At 39.9% G+C, this 14564-nt stretch overlaps 1 protein-coding gene across 1 annotated transcript in view; it reads right to left on the bottom strand.

The window, feature by feature from the left end:
- tnxbb (tenascin XBb) overlaps positions 1–14564 on the bottom strand; it is a 53354-nt gene that overhangs the window by 21456 nt on the left and 17334 nt on the right. Inside the window, exon 5 of the mRNA XM_008299743.1 lies at positions 14233–14348. Within this exon, the coding sequence (XP_008297965.1) occupies positions 14233–14348 (116 nt within the window). The remainder of the gene's footprint in view (positions 1–14232; positions 14349–14564) is intronic.

Here is a 14564-nt window from a genome sequence, read left to right as displayed (position 1 = left end):
TGCAATTAAAATAATCTTGCAGTGAGGAGACGATTACATGTTTTTAAACTGGAATTTAAATTATAAAGAGTTTAAGACTTATATGAGGCCTTAAAAACAGACTTGATTTGTTTGCTGTGACACACATTTTTGATGGCTGCTGGAAAAATCTTCTTCTTACTCGTCTTGCACAGGTTAAAAAAGGTGCACTTCTTGTTGTAATGATGTCTAATCTCCCCTCAGGGCTTCCTCAGAGTCTGAATTTTACAACAGCAGCACATCAGCGCTTAAAAATGATCCGGTTGAAATGTGAGTTATTCACTGACCAGTGGAAGAAGTTTCCTCCCGCGCTGACGGCTGCTAATTAACTCCATTACCTTTTCTGGTTTTTGACTCGACTTCAACAAAAACAACCACAATGTGATGAGACTGGGTGGAAACACTGTTCAGTTTGCTGAGCACCCACATGTGTGTCGGCATGGACACACACTGCTGCTGTTTCTTTATCCTTTTTTGTGTTTCCAAAATCAAACTTTACTGAAGCAAAACACAAACAAACCCGAGGGAATTTACTGAAAGTCTTTAAACTGCAGCTGATCTGGACCTTAGTTTAAGTAGTTTAAAATCACTTTTTTCTATGTCTCCTTTAAAAGTTCACAAAAATTGTGTAATTTACTCTGTATTCCATAAAAAAAGGGGAAAAAAATGACAGTCCTCTTTGCAAACTGTGAAGCGATTAGCGACTCGGCTGCAATCAACAGTCACATAAATTCAATTTTGGCTGAACTGCAGGCTGTGTTTACATGAAGCAGAATGGAGACAAATGCGGAAACAAATTAAAAATGTAAAAATGTAGTCTGTAGACCATTTTTATTGTCCCCTTTCATTTTTTTTGTTCCATAAATAACAAAAAAAAACCCAACTTGAATTATTGTTGTTCAGTGATTTATGCCATCATAACTGTGTCATACGGCGCATAAGGCTTTCTGAGTTCTCTCCACTTCTAGTCATGGTTGTGATGTTTCCATAGAGGTTCAGGATTTTATATCACAGTGAAAAATTAACCCACAGTGAGTAAAAATGTGACAATAGCAAACTACAAAACAACACCTGTATTTCCTGCATTTCCCATATCTGTAGTTCACCAACTGCTAATAAATCTGAGAGCTGCATTTGTATGATACAGACTTTAGTTTTGTTTAATAGATAGACTATAGACACCAGTGTTCACACACCAGGCACTGCTTATTCTTTGGTTGTATCCAGAAGTGATCATGAAGCAAACTTCATATTTGGCTTTGTACAGCCGTGCTGTTATCTCTCAGACATGGGGAGCCTCAGAAGTCCTCTTTGTCCTGTTGGCAATTCAGTGTTTTCTTGTTATTCTGCCTGTCCTAAGATTCTTATTTAATATCGAAAGAGAGGCCACTGCATCTGCACCAGGCGGTCTCCAACCACCTTCGTGCGATTTGTGAGTTATTTTCATTTTTTGCAGTGAGCGCTGTTTATGTTCAGTAATCCCGTGGTGGCATCGGATATGTTAAAGTCTCATCTGAGTCACTTTCTGTTGAGGCCTGTTGTCCAGCTGAAATCATCCCTTTATTATTTTCATTTTGTTTTGTAACACTACGTTGGCCTGCTTGCAATTAGGGCTTTACATGTGGTCCCCTAAATTAACCCCTTAACCACTTAGCATGCACCTCCTTTTACAGAATTGTTGTCTGTCAAGTTGAAACGTATACAACAAAGTTCCTGTTAAACCAAAATGCACGTATGAAGCTTCTCGTTTCTGAAAATGTTCTTTGTTTAGCATGAAGCCGAATCTAAACTGAGACTCACATTGCTCATTTTGTGCTCGGTTGCAGTTGATCATACTGGAATTACAATAATTTGGACACGCTTTATGCAAAAACTCTGCTAATCAGCACAAACCTTTCATATCTTGTCAAACACACCTTTATGAAGCTACAGACCAGTTGGCCAAAACGAATGAAAACTAAATGTTTCAACACTGGAGAATCTCACCAATGTAATACATACGTACATAGTTCTCTCTACATCTAGTCATGGTTGTGCTGTTTCCATAGAGGTGCAGGACTTCACTCATAAAAAAAAGCCCAGAAACCGCTTGCTGATCAAAGGGTTAATAGCTAACATTTGCTTCAGGGGCTAGAATGTATAGCGTTGCTTGGAAACCAGTAATTACAATCATCAAGATTATAACCTGTACTCATCAATCCCAATGACCAGTTCAGGAGGTTTCAGAATGGATCCGTAAACATTACCAAATTATTTGACGATTGATTGAGACAAAGATCCCAGAGCAGATTTCTCCTCCAGTCATCAGTAGGGATGAAATAAGGGTAACTTGTCCTAAAACTCTTGCAGTCTACATACGTCACTTAGCTGTTAATGACAAAAAAAGCTTCATAATGAGAAGCAGTTACAGAAAATGGAGGAAGAAACTAAAAGAGGAGCTCGTTTGAAAGAGCCTGAGTTAAAAGCCAACGTTGCTTCTGTTAATTCTGGGTTGCTTTGGTCAGTTTATGTGCTTATTTTACAATAAATATAGTTTATTCTGACTAATCTTGTGGTGGTGTCCAGCCTTGATTACTACTTCAACAAGCTTCCTCAGCTCCACCCTCTTGGCTGAACAAAACTTTCTAAAACACGAAGATGGCGACCAGTAACAGCCGACTCCAGGTTATCAAACATCCCTTCAACAACCTGCACTGATAAGAAAACCACAGTTGAGGGGTAGAGACCCTGCTGCTCTCTGATTTAAGGCTCTTAGATCCTAAAAAAATATATCTTTGTATTATTCACTTCATCTTTTGGAGAGTCTGGAAACTCCCCGTGAATTAGAAGCTGCAGTTCAGTCAGCAGCAGCTCAGCTGGGCTTTTTAATGAATGGATACCGTGTTGTAAAGTAAATGGACCACAGCTGGTTACCATGCTGGTTACTATGTTGGTTGCCCGGCGATGGAGCTCCAGAGGTCATCTTGGATCAGCGTCCTCGTGTCCTTTTATCCATTTCCATATGAATGAGGGTGACATCACTGAAACTAAGGCTCCAATAAATTGCCTTAAAACAAGCCGAGGCTCTGTGGTGGCTCCACGGGGCGTTCAGGGACAAGGAGGAGGAAGACTAACTGGGCCACGGGCTCCCAGTCTGCATATTAGAGGGTGTTTTACTGCCTGAACATAAATCTAAGATCTCAGGATGGTCGTCACATGTGGACAGGTTTTTGTTTTCTGTTGTTATTTTTTCAGTGCAGTACTAAAATAAAGGATTTTACTTATTAGAAGTAAGTGTCAATATAACAATTTGAACCCCCTGTTTATACATCAAGTGGTGAATGCAAGTTAATGAGTAATTTTTCACCAAAACAAATATTAAATGATTGTGCTGCTAAAATGCAAAATTAGCTTTTTAAGCTGGCTGTGAGCTAGTTCACACTGCAGAGCCAAAGATGGTGTTTTTCAAAAGAACATATCTGATAGATGTGGCCGTGTTGAGTCATAAAACTTCCTCACAAATACTAGCTGTGAATATCAGTAGCAGAGGAGTATCTCTAATATTCAAAGGGAGTTTTTGGGACCTCCCAGACACGGTAATAAAATAAAAAATACCTGTCACTTAAAAAATGGAAAGTTTAAAAAAAAAAAGAAGACAGATTAACATTCCACTGCAGTAAAAGCACACAAGATTACAAAAAAATGAAACACATCCATAACTTCAATTTCATTATTTAAATGGGGGTTTAACCCAAATAATAACCAAACACAAAGCTATCTCATAGACAAAGGATCAATAAATCCTCGGAAAACAAATTCAAGTTCAGCATCCAGAAAACTGAATTTAAAGATGCCGTGTGCTCACTTTAATGAATGTTTTTCGATGAATTAGCATCAAATTAGCACAGAGGCGGGAAATTGTTATAAGAGCTAGCATGCTGTTAGCAACACACACTGCTGACTGTAAACATTCACATAAACTTGCATTGCCAAGACTTTGGGTCCACATAGATTTACTTCTGTGAAATCATAGAATATACTGACTACATGCCGCGGTATCCAAGGCGAGGAAATGCATTTCATTAAAGTTGAATAGAAACTTCACCTCAGTCATACGAAAGGCTAATCACAGGCTGTCACTTTTTATCGTCCTGTTTTGTAGAAATGTGCCTAAAGCACTACTGCTTCTGAAAAAGAAGCGAGAACACATGAGAAAAAACGGTAAAGAGGCTATCCTTACACATGTTTTATTAAATACTTTGTTATTGAACGTATAAACCACTATAGTGTGTGTGTTCACTGTATGCTACACAGCTAGCATACTAATCTCACTTCTTTTGTGTCACGCATTTACACAATTTGACTTTCAAGAGAGTCCAACAACTGAATAGCCTGTTAACTAATTAATCTTGCCAAGTTCCTAGTACAGATTTAGAATATGAAGGTATGTGTTAAGATATAAATGTAAATTTTAGAATATAAATGTGTATATAAAATATAAGGTATATACAACAGCAACAACTAGATCACTGTAGCATCTGCTGTAAGTATATATATTTTTTTACTGGTCAGACCAGTCTATGAAAACATTGTCTGTAAAGTCAGACTTTGTTGTTTTACTGTGTGCTTTGATGACTTGTTGCAACAGTCATACTGGGAAAATCTGACTATAAACTCTGAATCATCTTTAGTCTCCACGGCTCCGAACAAGTCTCCAGTGAATTCATCTCACAAGATCACTGAAATGTTTTGAAACTGATTCACTGTGTTTCTTTCACGGTTGTCAGCGTCATCTTGTTCATTTGCAGCAGCATCTTCAAACCTCCCACTCAAATGCTACTCCAGACATTTTAAGGAAAAATCTCAAGATGTACATGCTCTAAATGGCTTTTGGTTGTTTGAAATAGTTTTTATATTTGAGTATTTTATATTTGTTTTGTTTAAAAAATTCATTTCACAATCTGTCATCCTGTTTAGCCTTGTTTTGGCATGAGTATTTAGTACCTGTAACACATGCAGCTCTTTGGCCAACTCCGGTTGTTTCAAATGTACCACATAAAATTGATTTAGCCCTGAGCTGGAAAACAGAAGGCAACAGGACAAACAGGATAAACAGAATTTAGACACAGCGCAGTCATACAGAAGGGCTGTGAATGGAGTGAACTCTTGGAAGTGCAGAGAAAAAGATGCAGATGTGGGATGCTTGTTGCCACGGAAACACGTAAACACTGTCAAAAACATGGCGACTGCCAGAGGGATGACATCACCGCCGGCCCACAGCTGTGACACAGAGAGAAAGAAGGAGGGCGAGAGAGAGGACGTTCATGTGCAGCCGGTCACTGAACCAACACATAAACAACAGATAAACAACAACAACAGCAGCAGCTGACGTGAGACCAGAGAGTCTCCGGCTGAAGACGCTGAACAGATGTGGAAGCAGCGGCGGGTCATCGGGCTGCAGAACCTCGACTTTGTTTTCACTCTTTCTGCAGTGCAAACTAATGAACACTGAAGTCATGCAGTTCTGTGGATGTGAACGGTCCAAGAGAACGACGGTCGTTTCTGGCTGCACCACAAACTAAACTCACCTCCACGGGATTATTAATTTCAGAAACAGACAGTTCAAATGAAACTTAGCTGTTTAAATGACCACTTACCACTTAATTACTGACTGTGAAGCACGGTGGTGGAAATGTTCTGGTCTGGGATGCTTCATTGCATCAGGTAACCACAGCTAAACAACAGAACAAGCCAGTGACTTGCAAACCAAATGATATGAGTGTTTGCAAATGAGGAGGTAGAAAAAGCGACAAAGTCCACATTTGGAGGACTTTCACCATGGAGAGTCTGGATTTGTTCTGCAACAGACCATGGATTGGGTTCAATTCGATGAATCTCGTCAACTCTAAAAGAAGTCCAGACACCAATAACTTTCTAAAAATCTCAATGAAAGCGATACATTTGCTTCAGAGGCATTTATCATTTAACCCCCATAAACGATCAATCTGCTTTATCGTTTTTCTTGATTGATTTACTCCACAGATGTATGAGGAGGAATGCCAGTTTTTTTCCACAACTGGTCACTTATCATACTTAATTCATCCATCCTTTTTCTTCCACTTATCCAGCTGGGGTCTGGGTGGCTGCAGGCTAAGCAGGTCGTTCTAGATGTCCCTTTCCCCAGCAACATTTCCCAGCTCCTCCAGGATGATCCTAAGATGTTCCCAGGCCAAATGAGACATGTTCTACCCGGAGGTCTCAGCCAGCTGCCTGGAAAATCTCCAAAGGAAGGCACTCAGAGGGCATGCCTGGACCATCTCACCTGGCTCCTTTTGCAACTCTACTCTAAACTCCCGGCAGCTGAGCCAAGACACCCTATGAAGAAACTAATTTCAGCCACTTTCTTCTCATTCTTCTGGTCACTCGTGACCATACTAGTGGAAAATTCTGTACAACTTTTTTCAGATATTCTTAGACATAGGGTCAGACGCAGGACATTCAGAGGGAGTTTGGAGTAGAATCACTACTCCTTCATGTCAAAAAGAGCCAGTTGAGGTGGTTCAAGCATCTGATAAGAATAACTACTCTGTGACTTCCTTTGCAGGCTTTCTGGGCACCTCCAACACACCCAGAACTGACTGGAGGTATCACATATCTCATCTGGTTGGTTGTCAAAAAGGTGACAAGCACTTCTCAAAAGTCCAATTAAGAGCACCTTCTGTAATGGAGGGCATAATGAACATTACTACTAACTTGGGAGGTCTACATGTGTTATTTCTGGGGGTTATTATTGTGCTTTGTTTGAAAATAAGTCTGTCTTTAAAGCCTGCCTCGAACACCAGTTAATCATTGAGCTCTTAATCATCAACTCACTGTCAGATACTCTGAAACCTCTGCTTCATCAGGACTGTCCACTCACAAACATGTGTGATCAATCTGCCGGAGAAGGCATTAAAGAAGTGGAAAATTACTAATTGCGTTGGTATTTATGAGTCTTGTTCAGGAGAGAGAGAGGGCAGCCGAACAAAGCAAACACTTTTTCACCTCACCTTCTAAATCATTTTATTTCAGAACTGTCTCTGATGAAAAGAAACCAGCACGATGCTTTGGATTACGATGCACCACCTCAGCGCACATGTGCTGGCTTCTTCTCAAATGTGTTTTCCCACACACACACACACAGCCATCACCTCATACTGTAAATTTCTTCAACAACACACACGAGCCATCTTCTCACTCTGACTTCATCGAGGGATTAAGACTCTGTAATGACTCTGAGAGAGGTTTGGACCGCACTAACAACATCAGAAAATATCCACAGCTGCCCACAACTGCAGACATGATAGATGGATGGATGGAGAGAGATTAACAGTTAGAGATGGAGGAAGTGATGGAGAGGCGACTGAGGAGTCCTGAAGAGGGAATAAAACTGGAACTGACGAGAGGATGTGATGAAAACACGGTCGACATGTGTTTGTCTTTATGAACCCGCAGAGGGGAGAAGTTATCCTGACGGGAGACCGTGTAAAACTGAGAAAGGAAAGGTAGAAAGGTTTATTTGATTCCACTTTATTTGCACCAAATAGCTGGGCCAAGATTGTTTCAAAATCAAACTGTTTCCAAGTGAACCCTGTTGGTTTGTTCGAGGCCTGAAAACAACTGCAGTTTTTTTGTTTTGTTTAGTTTTTTTGTGGCGGTAGATAGCAGCTGCAGTGATTAATCAATGAGTTACCAACTATTAAATTAATCTTCAACTTCTTTGATAATGGATTCATAGGCTTGAGCATTTTTTTATGGAAAAATAGTTGTAGAAAATCTAACTAAGACAAAAAAGCGCTCACTGGTACAACCCAAAGCGACTCAATGACTCAGGTGCAACCAACAGTCACATAACCAAAAATTCAGACGTCTAGGGCTGAACTGTAGGCTGTGCAAAGAGGGAGAAAGTCTGGAAACCAATGTAAAATTGAAGTAGTTAAACATCTATAGTATATAGAGTCACCTTTCCCCCCCCCCCTCCAGTACTGGTAACAAGAGTGGGCACTTAGAAAAATGTACATGTTGGATCATTTCAAACAAACTCAACTTTCGCTTAAATAAAAAAAAAAAAAAAAGAAAAGAAAAAAGATTTATAGCATTGTAAGTGTGTCATACTGCACAGAAGACATCTTTGAGTTACCTCTACTTCTAGTCATGGTTGTGCTGTTTCCATAGAGGGGCAGGACTTTATATTGCAGTAAAAAATGAACCCACAGTGAGTAAAAACAAGACAGGAGCAAGAAACACCCAGAAAATGTTTGGGGGGTTTGCAGGGAATTCACATTTTTATGTTGTCCATCCATCCATTATCTATACACCACTTCATCCTTACTGGGGTCGCAGGGGGGGCTGGAGTCTATCCCAGCTGACTTTGGGTGAAGGCAGGGGACACCCTGGACAGGTCACCAGTCTATCCCAGGGCTACACTTAGAGACAGACAACCAAGCACACTCACATTCACACCTACGGACAATTTAGAATCACCAATTAACCTCAACATGTTTTTGGACTGTGTGGGAGGAAGCTGGAGAACCTGGAGAGAACCCACGCTGCACGGGGAGAACATGCAAACTCCACGCAGAAAGATCCTGGTGCCCCCACCGGGATGCGAACTGGCGACCTTCTTGCTGCGAGGCAACAATGCTAACCAACTGCGCCACCCTGCAGCATTTTTATGTTGCTCCAACTTAAATTATTTACGTTTTACCAACTTAATATATTATGTTCACTCAATTAATTTTCTGAGTTTCATTAAATTTAACTTAGTTTTACATTTCTAAAAAGTTATAAGCTGATTTTAAATTTCTTGCTATTGCTAAGTTCAGTTACCACGTAGGTTAGGGCAGCAGGGGAATTTGTGTTAAGTTTAACTGATTTACAACGTTTTATACATACCAACTCCTCAATCTTAAGCTGATTTTCTCAATTATGATTCATTTAACTTAACTCTACTTTTTTTGGAAACTGATAAGATGGCGTTTAACCAGATACTGAAGCTAATTTCAGTTGACGCATATTTTAAAGCAGCAAGGAAATTTTTTTATTGAACCAATTTCAAGTGTTTTATAGTCAACGCAGTTTCACAAAATTTACATTTTCAGCCGCTAGAAGGGGACAAATCTCTAGCAGTGTCATCACGAGACAAATGGCCCGAGGCTAAGCTAGTGCTCCCCCTACAGGCGGCGACACTCCACTGTGCAGAGGAATGCAGCCGACTGTTGGTTTTCTTGTTAGTTAAACTCTGACACCAAGCTGAATCCTCCTGAAGAGACTTTGTTGCTATGTTGCAGTTTATGTTTTGATGGTGGTTTGATGCTGTTTGTGTTGCTAACGCTGTCGCTAACGGCACACCCTCTCCGAAATCCTGCGAGGGAAGGAAATTAAAGTATCAAAATCTGGTTTGAGAAGAATCATGGAGGAAATGCAACACATGTTTAAAAGGGGAAGATGAGGTGTTAGTGGCTTCCACATGGGTCCTCACGGTCGATTTCATCCTGCTGGGATGAGACAAGGCTTTTATAGGCCCGAACTAAAGGCCAGAATTATTGTGTTTCATTTTGGTTCATCCTTTTTATATTTGCATTTGGGATGTCCCATCACATCACTGTGTGTGTGTGTGTGTGTGTGTGTGTGTGTTTCCACCTTCTCTTTGTTGCAGAAAGCTCAAGAAGTAACAAATCATTAATATTTTATCGTATTTTTTTCATCTTGTCGGTATTTTTTCCTACAGAAGACACAGATTTGTCGTTGCCGTCTTGAGACTCCATGGAGATTAGTTTGAAAAGAGTGGCTGATTTGTACATTATTTGTCACTGAAGACAGTTTCTGTCCAGAGGATGTAACTCTAGACTTTGGATTCATTTATTCGTAGTCGTCGGCTTGATTTTTAATGACTTTTGGGACTTTTTATAAACTGTTTTAATTGGATTTGACACAGAGATGAGTCTGTGTAAGTACTCTGGTAGAAGTCAACTTTACTTCTCTTTGTGGTTCTTGTAGATGTTTCACCTTCATCCAAGAGGCTTCTTTAGTTCTAACTCACTGATGGGAGCTCCAGGTACTTATTCTCATCCCAAGTCACATGGCTCACAGCCTCCTAATGACCCTTGATGCCTTGAGGAGTAAACGGTTGTGAATCTGGCTCGGGAGGGATCTCAGGACTAACTACCTGATAAGTGGTGGTTGAGACCACCTCCTCTGTTTATAGAAGGCTTTTGCAGTTAAACATAGAAGGCTTCTTTAACTCCTCTCTCAAACCATGTGCCTCTGTCGAAATGTGTTTTTTATCCTTTTGATGCACGTGGACTTGAAATCCCTCACCTGGCACTTTTACAACCATTCACACCTCGGAGCATTGGGAGTCTTGGGTCATTAACGGGCCATTTGCCTTGGAAATTGTGGGTGTGAATAAATTCCAGGGACTCCCCACAGTCGGTTAGAACTGAGGAAGCCTCTTGGATGAGACGTGAAACCAAGAATCAAAAAGAGAAGTTCAGTTTTCTTCAACTGAAACTCAGACATGACTCAGAAGTGATTTAATCTTTGGATGAGTCATTATAACTCAGACATTTTAGATGTTTTTCATAACTTCTTTCTGCAGCGGCCCAGTGAACATTGGCCTCGGAATTAAATTGAATCTAAAATGCTTTTTGAATCCCCCAAAAATTCCACTGCAGCATCAGTAATAACAGATGAATCAGAAAATACAGGAGAAAAACAAGACATTCTTGCCATAACTAGCTGATTGAGCAATGTTTAACCTCTCGTGCAGTGTCCTCTGGGGTGTTGTTTCCACATGAAACAAGTTGCTCATTAAGTAAAACTCAGGTCTGTGTCATAGAAAGCAGATTTTTAGAATTATAAGCAACTTATAAGCTACAAATATGTGAAATCAGAAGTTTCTAGGTGCTGCTGCTGTTTTGAATTAATAAAAGTATCTTGAAAATAAAGTGAGAATTCTTTTTCAATTTAAAAAACTATTGTGATTGGTGTCCAAATTTTCATGGAGATAAATTAAGTAATTTCTGTTTTTAAATATTATAACAGTACAAATGTCTAACAGTGACTGCAGGATGGAGCTCTGTGTGCCTGGCTGTAAATATTTTCTCCTAATTTCTTGATGAAAGCTGTTCTCTGGGCTCAGAGTTTGATGGATGACAGTACAGTAGCGAAAAAAAGACCCTGAAAGAACACATTTACATGTATTTTACATTTCTCTGTGTTTACTTTCCATTTAAATAAGAGTTTCTGAGCCCATCTGGAGACGTTGAGTTTCCCTTTCAGTCATGGAAACGCCCTTGAAGCTGCATCCAGTGGACGGAGTCAGTGAACTGTAGCGTCGTAAAATCCTGCTGTAATTTACTGTTTATGGAGCGCAGAGATCTCCTCTGAGGGTTTCAGTCAGTTTCACACATCATTGTTTCTCGTGTCTGTCAGGAAAATGACAAACTGTTTCGTTTCTCTTCAGCATGTCCTTCAGCTTCGCTGGGTTTCCCCACAAAAATAAAAATCCAACATCTGACCGTCACCCACTACACACCTGGGACATCTCTTAAAATTTAAATACCATTTTATTCAACTGTCTGTCATGAAGACTTGCACAAAAAGGGTTGCATGCCATTATGTGATTTAAGATTACAAATGTGCACGACATGCACTTTGAAAGCTTCTTCTTGTTAGCATCGAAAGAGTTTTACCCCCTAAACTATAAAAAATAAAAACCTGCCCAATTGGTCCCTGATGTGCTGTTCACTGTTAAAAGTAGTAAAATATCCATACAGCACACAGAGAAAGTTTTTTTTCTTCAGCATTGGTAACACCTGTGGACCCTTTAAAAATGTTGTTCATGTTGATTATGTTGATTATTTAGTAGAAACAAGTAATCCAAAAAAATGTGAAGCTAGCGTTAGCCACAGGCTAAGAGGCACAGCTAGCCTCTTAGCGATAGCCTTACCCTATCATTCTTACCCTATTGTTAGCAAAGTAAGTTCCAGCTGTACCACTTGTCTGCTCTGCAAATGCACTTGTCTGTCCCTCTGTGTAAATAATAGCTCTCAGTGATTGGCCTGTTGTGACATGTAACAGCCAGTCAGATAGAGCTGTGGGTGGGACATTGGCTAAGACCACAGAGTGGCTGCAGAGAGAGAGCTGGTTGAGTCAAAGTTGAAGTCGTGCATTTATTTTATTTTGCGATAGCTGGTCAATAAAAACAACGATATAAATAATTTAACAATGCCAAATATCAGCCTCAGTAATCAGTTTCCTCGGTTATGGGTTGATCTCTAGTGTCAATGTGACGTTTTGCAGGTTCTGTCTTATAAATTTACCCCAAATCATGATGTTTCCCTAAACCTGACTAAACAGCAAGTTAAAACCAAAAGGTAACGCGTGACTGAACCACAGTCTGATCAAATTCTGATGTCTATATCTGTTGACACTCTTACATGTCACATCTGTCCTTCCTCCAGCTTTTAATGTGGTTAAAATGGCCGACTGAGCGGACTGGAAAGTGCAGGAGGAGCCCTATGGCCCACACTGCTTCTGTGTGATAAACACTGATAACAACCATTTAATGGGATGACAGTATTGGAAGCAGGTGCAACTGGAGATTTGAGGAGAAGGAAAATGACAGACCAGATATCTTTTTCCACCTGCTTCTAGTCTTTATGCCTCGCTTTGTATTTAACTCACAGACAAGAGATGTATTTATAACTATTCTCATTAGTTTAAACCTTCAAACCATGTCAACGTGAAATCCAGGCAACCTTTACTTCATGCCAACCATCCTACCATTTATAGTCCTTCAAAGTGATACGTGACACTGGAGTTATGGCTCTAAAACAATCCTGAGGTCATTTATTGGACAACGATTGTCCTGTAAATCCTCTTTGGGCTCTTTAAAGAAGTTCCATCGAACTTTTTATATCCATGTTTGTGGTGGAAATGGTTCCTGGAGCTGCCACAGCGTTGCTGGATTTATGGTTTGCCATCTTTTCAGGGTTTTGAGGAGATTTCATGGGCAGTTTTCTATTTTATTGTCATGAAAAAGATATTGAGCAACAATCTGCACAGAGAACTACCAGCCCAAACAAAACCCTGATCAGAGTTCCCAAACAGAACCAATCACATCTCATCTGACATTTAATTACACAGTTTACTGCAAAGAATTCTATTTTGATATATTGTAAAAAAATTAAATTAAATAAAACTAAATTATTTTTTACAGAATTAGTCCTGTATTTTATGGATAGATTCTGTATTTTTGAAGTACACAATAAAATCTGTAAAATTATAAAAACAATATGCTGTGAATTTAAAGTTGGAAATATATTAAATATAGAAAATTGCTCTATTCTTATGAAATAGTTGTTTTGTTTTTGTTTGTTTTTTTGTGCTCGCACAATCTTGTGTTTTAATTTAAGACAGTGGAAGCTGTTCAAGGTGATGCTTCGCAGTTTTACAGCTCCGTCTGCAGACCTCATTTCATATCAGACACTAAAAACGTCCCCTAGGATTCTGTGAAAACAGTCTTTGGACAGTTTGGACTTGTCCGTCCTCCCAACACGACCTGGCAGAGATTTTAACCCCCTTAGAGTCCTGAGCGAGGGGACAGCGAGGACTCTGTGAGAACAAGCATTGTGCTGTCCACAAACACATCTGCTGCCTGAATTATTTCTAGAAATATGTGAGTGTGTGTGTGTTGAATCTATTTTTGCTAGTCTGTCTGTTGTTGTACAGTTTGGGAGAGAAAAGCTGCAGCAGTGTATGTTATGCTGCAAAATTTTGGCTTTCTGGTTAGTTTTTCAGAAAACTGAACCATTAAAATTGATTTTCAAAAGAGTTTATGAAACGAATACAACAGTGTGTGTATGGTGTTGCAGTCTGAGTGTTTGTGATGCCCTTAAAATACGACAAAACAAAATTTAAAAGGCAGGAAAAGAAAGGATTCGATCAGGCAAAGGTGGAAGTTAGTCACGTGTTGCAAGAGAAAATGTGAACCTTCTACAGAAAGATGCATCAGAAGCTTGTGATTTTGTTGTTTTGTGCCCATCTGGTGTTGTGATTCAGCTAAATGTGTGTTCAGATCAGAGATAAATGAAAAATCAAAGACAACAGCAGCAGCAGCAGCAGCAGCAGCACAGCGGCGCTGACTTGCTGCTTTCTGAAATGGAGATCAAAGAGTGTATGTTTGTGTACCTGGCTGGTGAAGGTGAGGTGGTAGGTCTCATACTGGACGGGAGGTGGAGTCCAAACCAGAGTGACGGACGTCTCTGTGATGTCCTGAGTGTTCAGCTGAGACACACCAGACATGACTGAAACACAAAGAGGGACACAACACTTTGATTAACTCCAGAGTCTGGAGGAATATTCCTTAAAACAAAGAAGTCGTCTGGTTCCACTCTGACGAAACTAGATGCAGCTTTTCTTGTGCTTCACTTACTGATGCATCAAACCTGGTAAAGCTGCAGGTCAGAACCTTTACAGCAAGACCGTCTCTTATTTATTGTTATAAAGCTGAAAAACAAAGC

Source organism: Stegastes partitus, unplaced genomic scaffold, assembly GCF_000690725.1.
Source record: "Stegastes partitus isolate 25-593 unplaced genomic scaffold, Stegastes_partitus-1.0.2 Scaffold1453, whole genome shotgun sequence".
Lineage (NCBI taxonomy): Eukaryota > Metazoa > Chordata > Actinopteri > Pomacentridae > Stegastes > Stegastes partitus.
The sequence above is the reverse complement of the archived record's forward strand: the minus strand, read 5'-3'. Positions and strand labels throughout refer to the sequence as shown.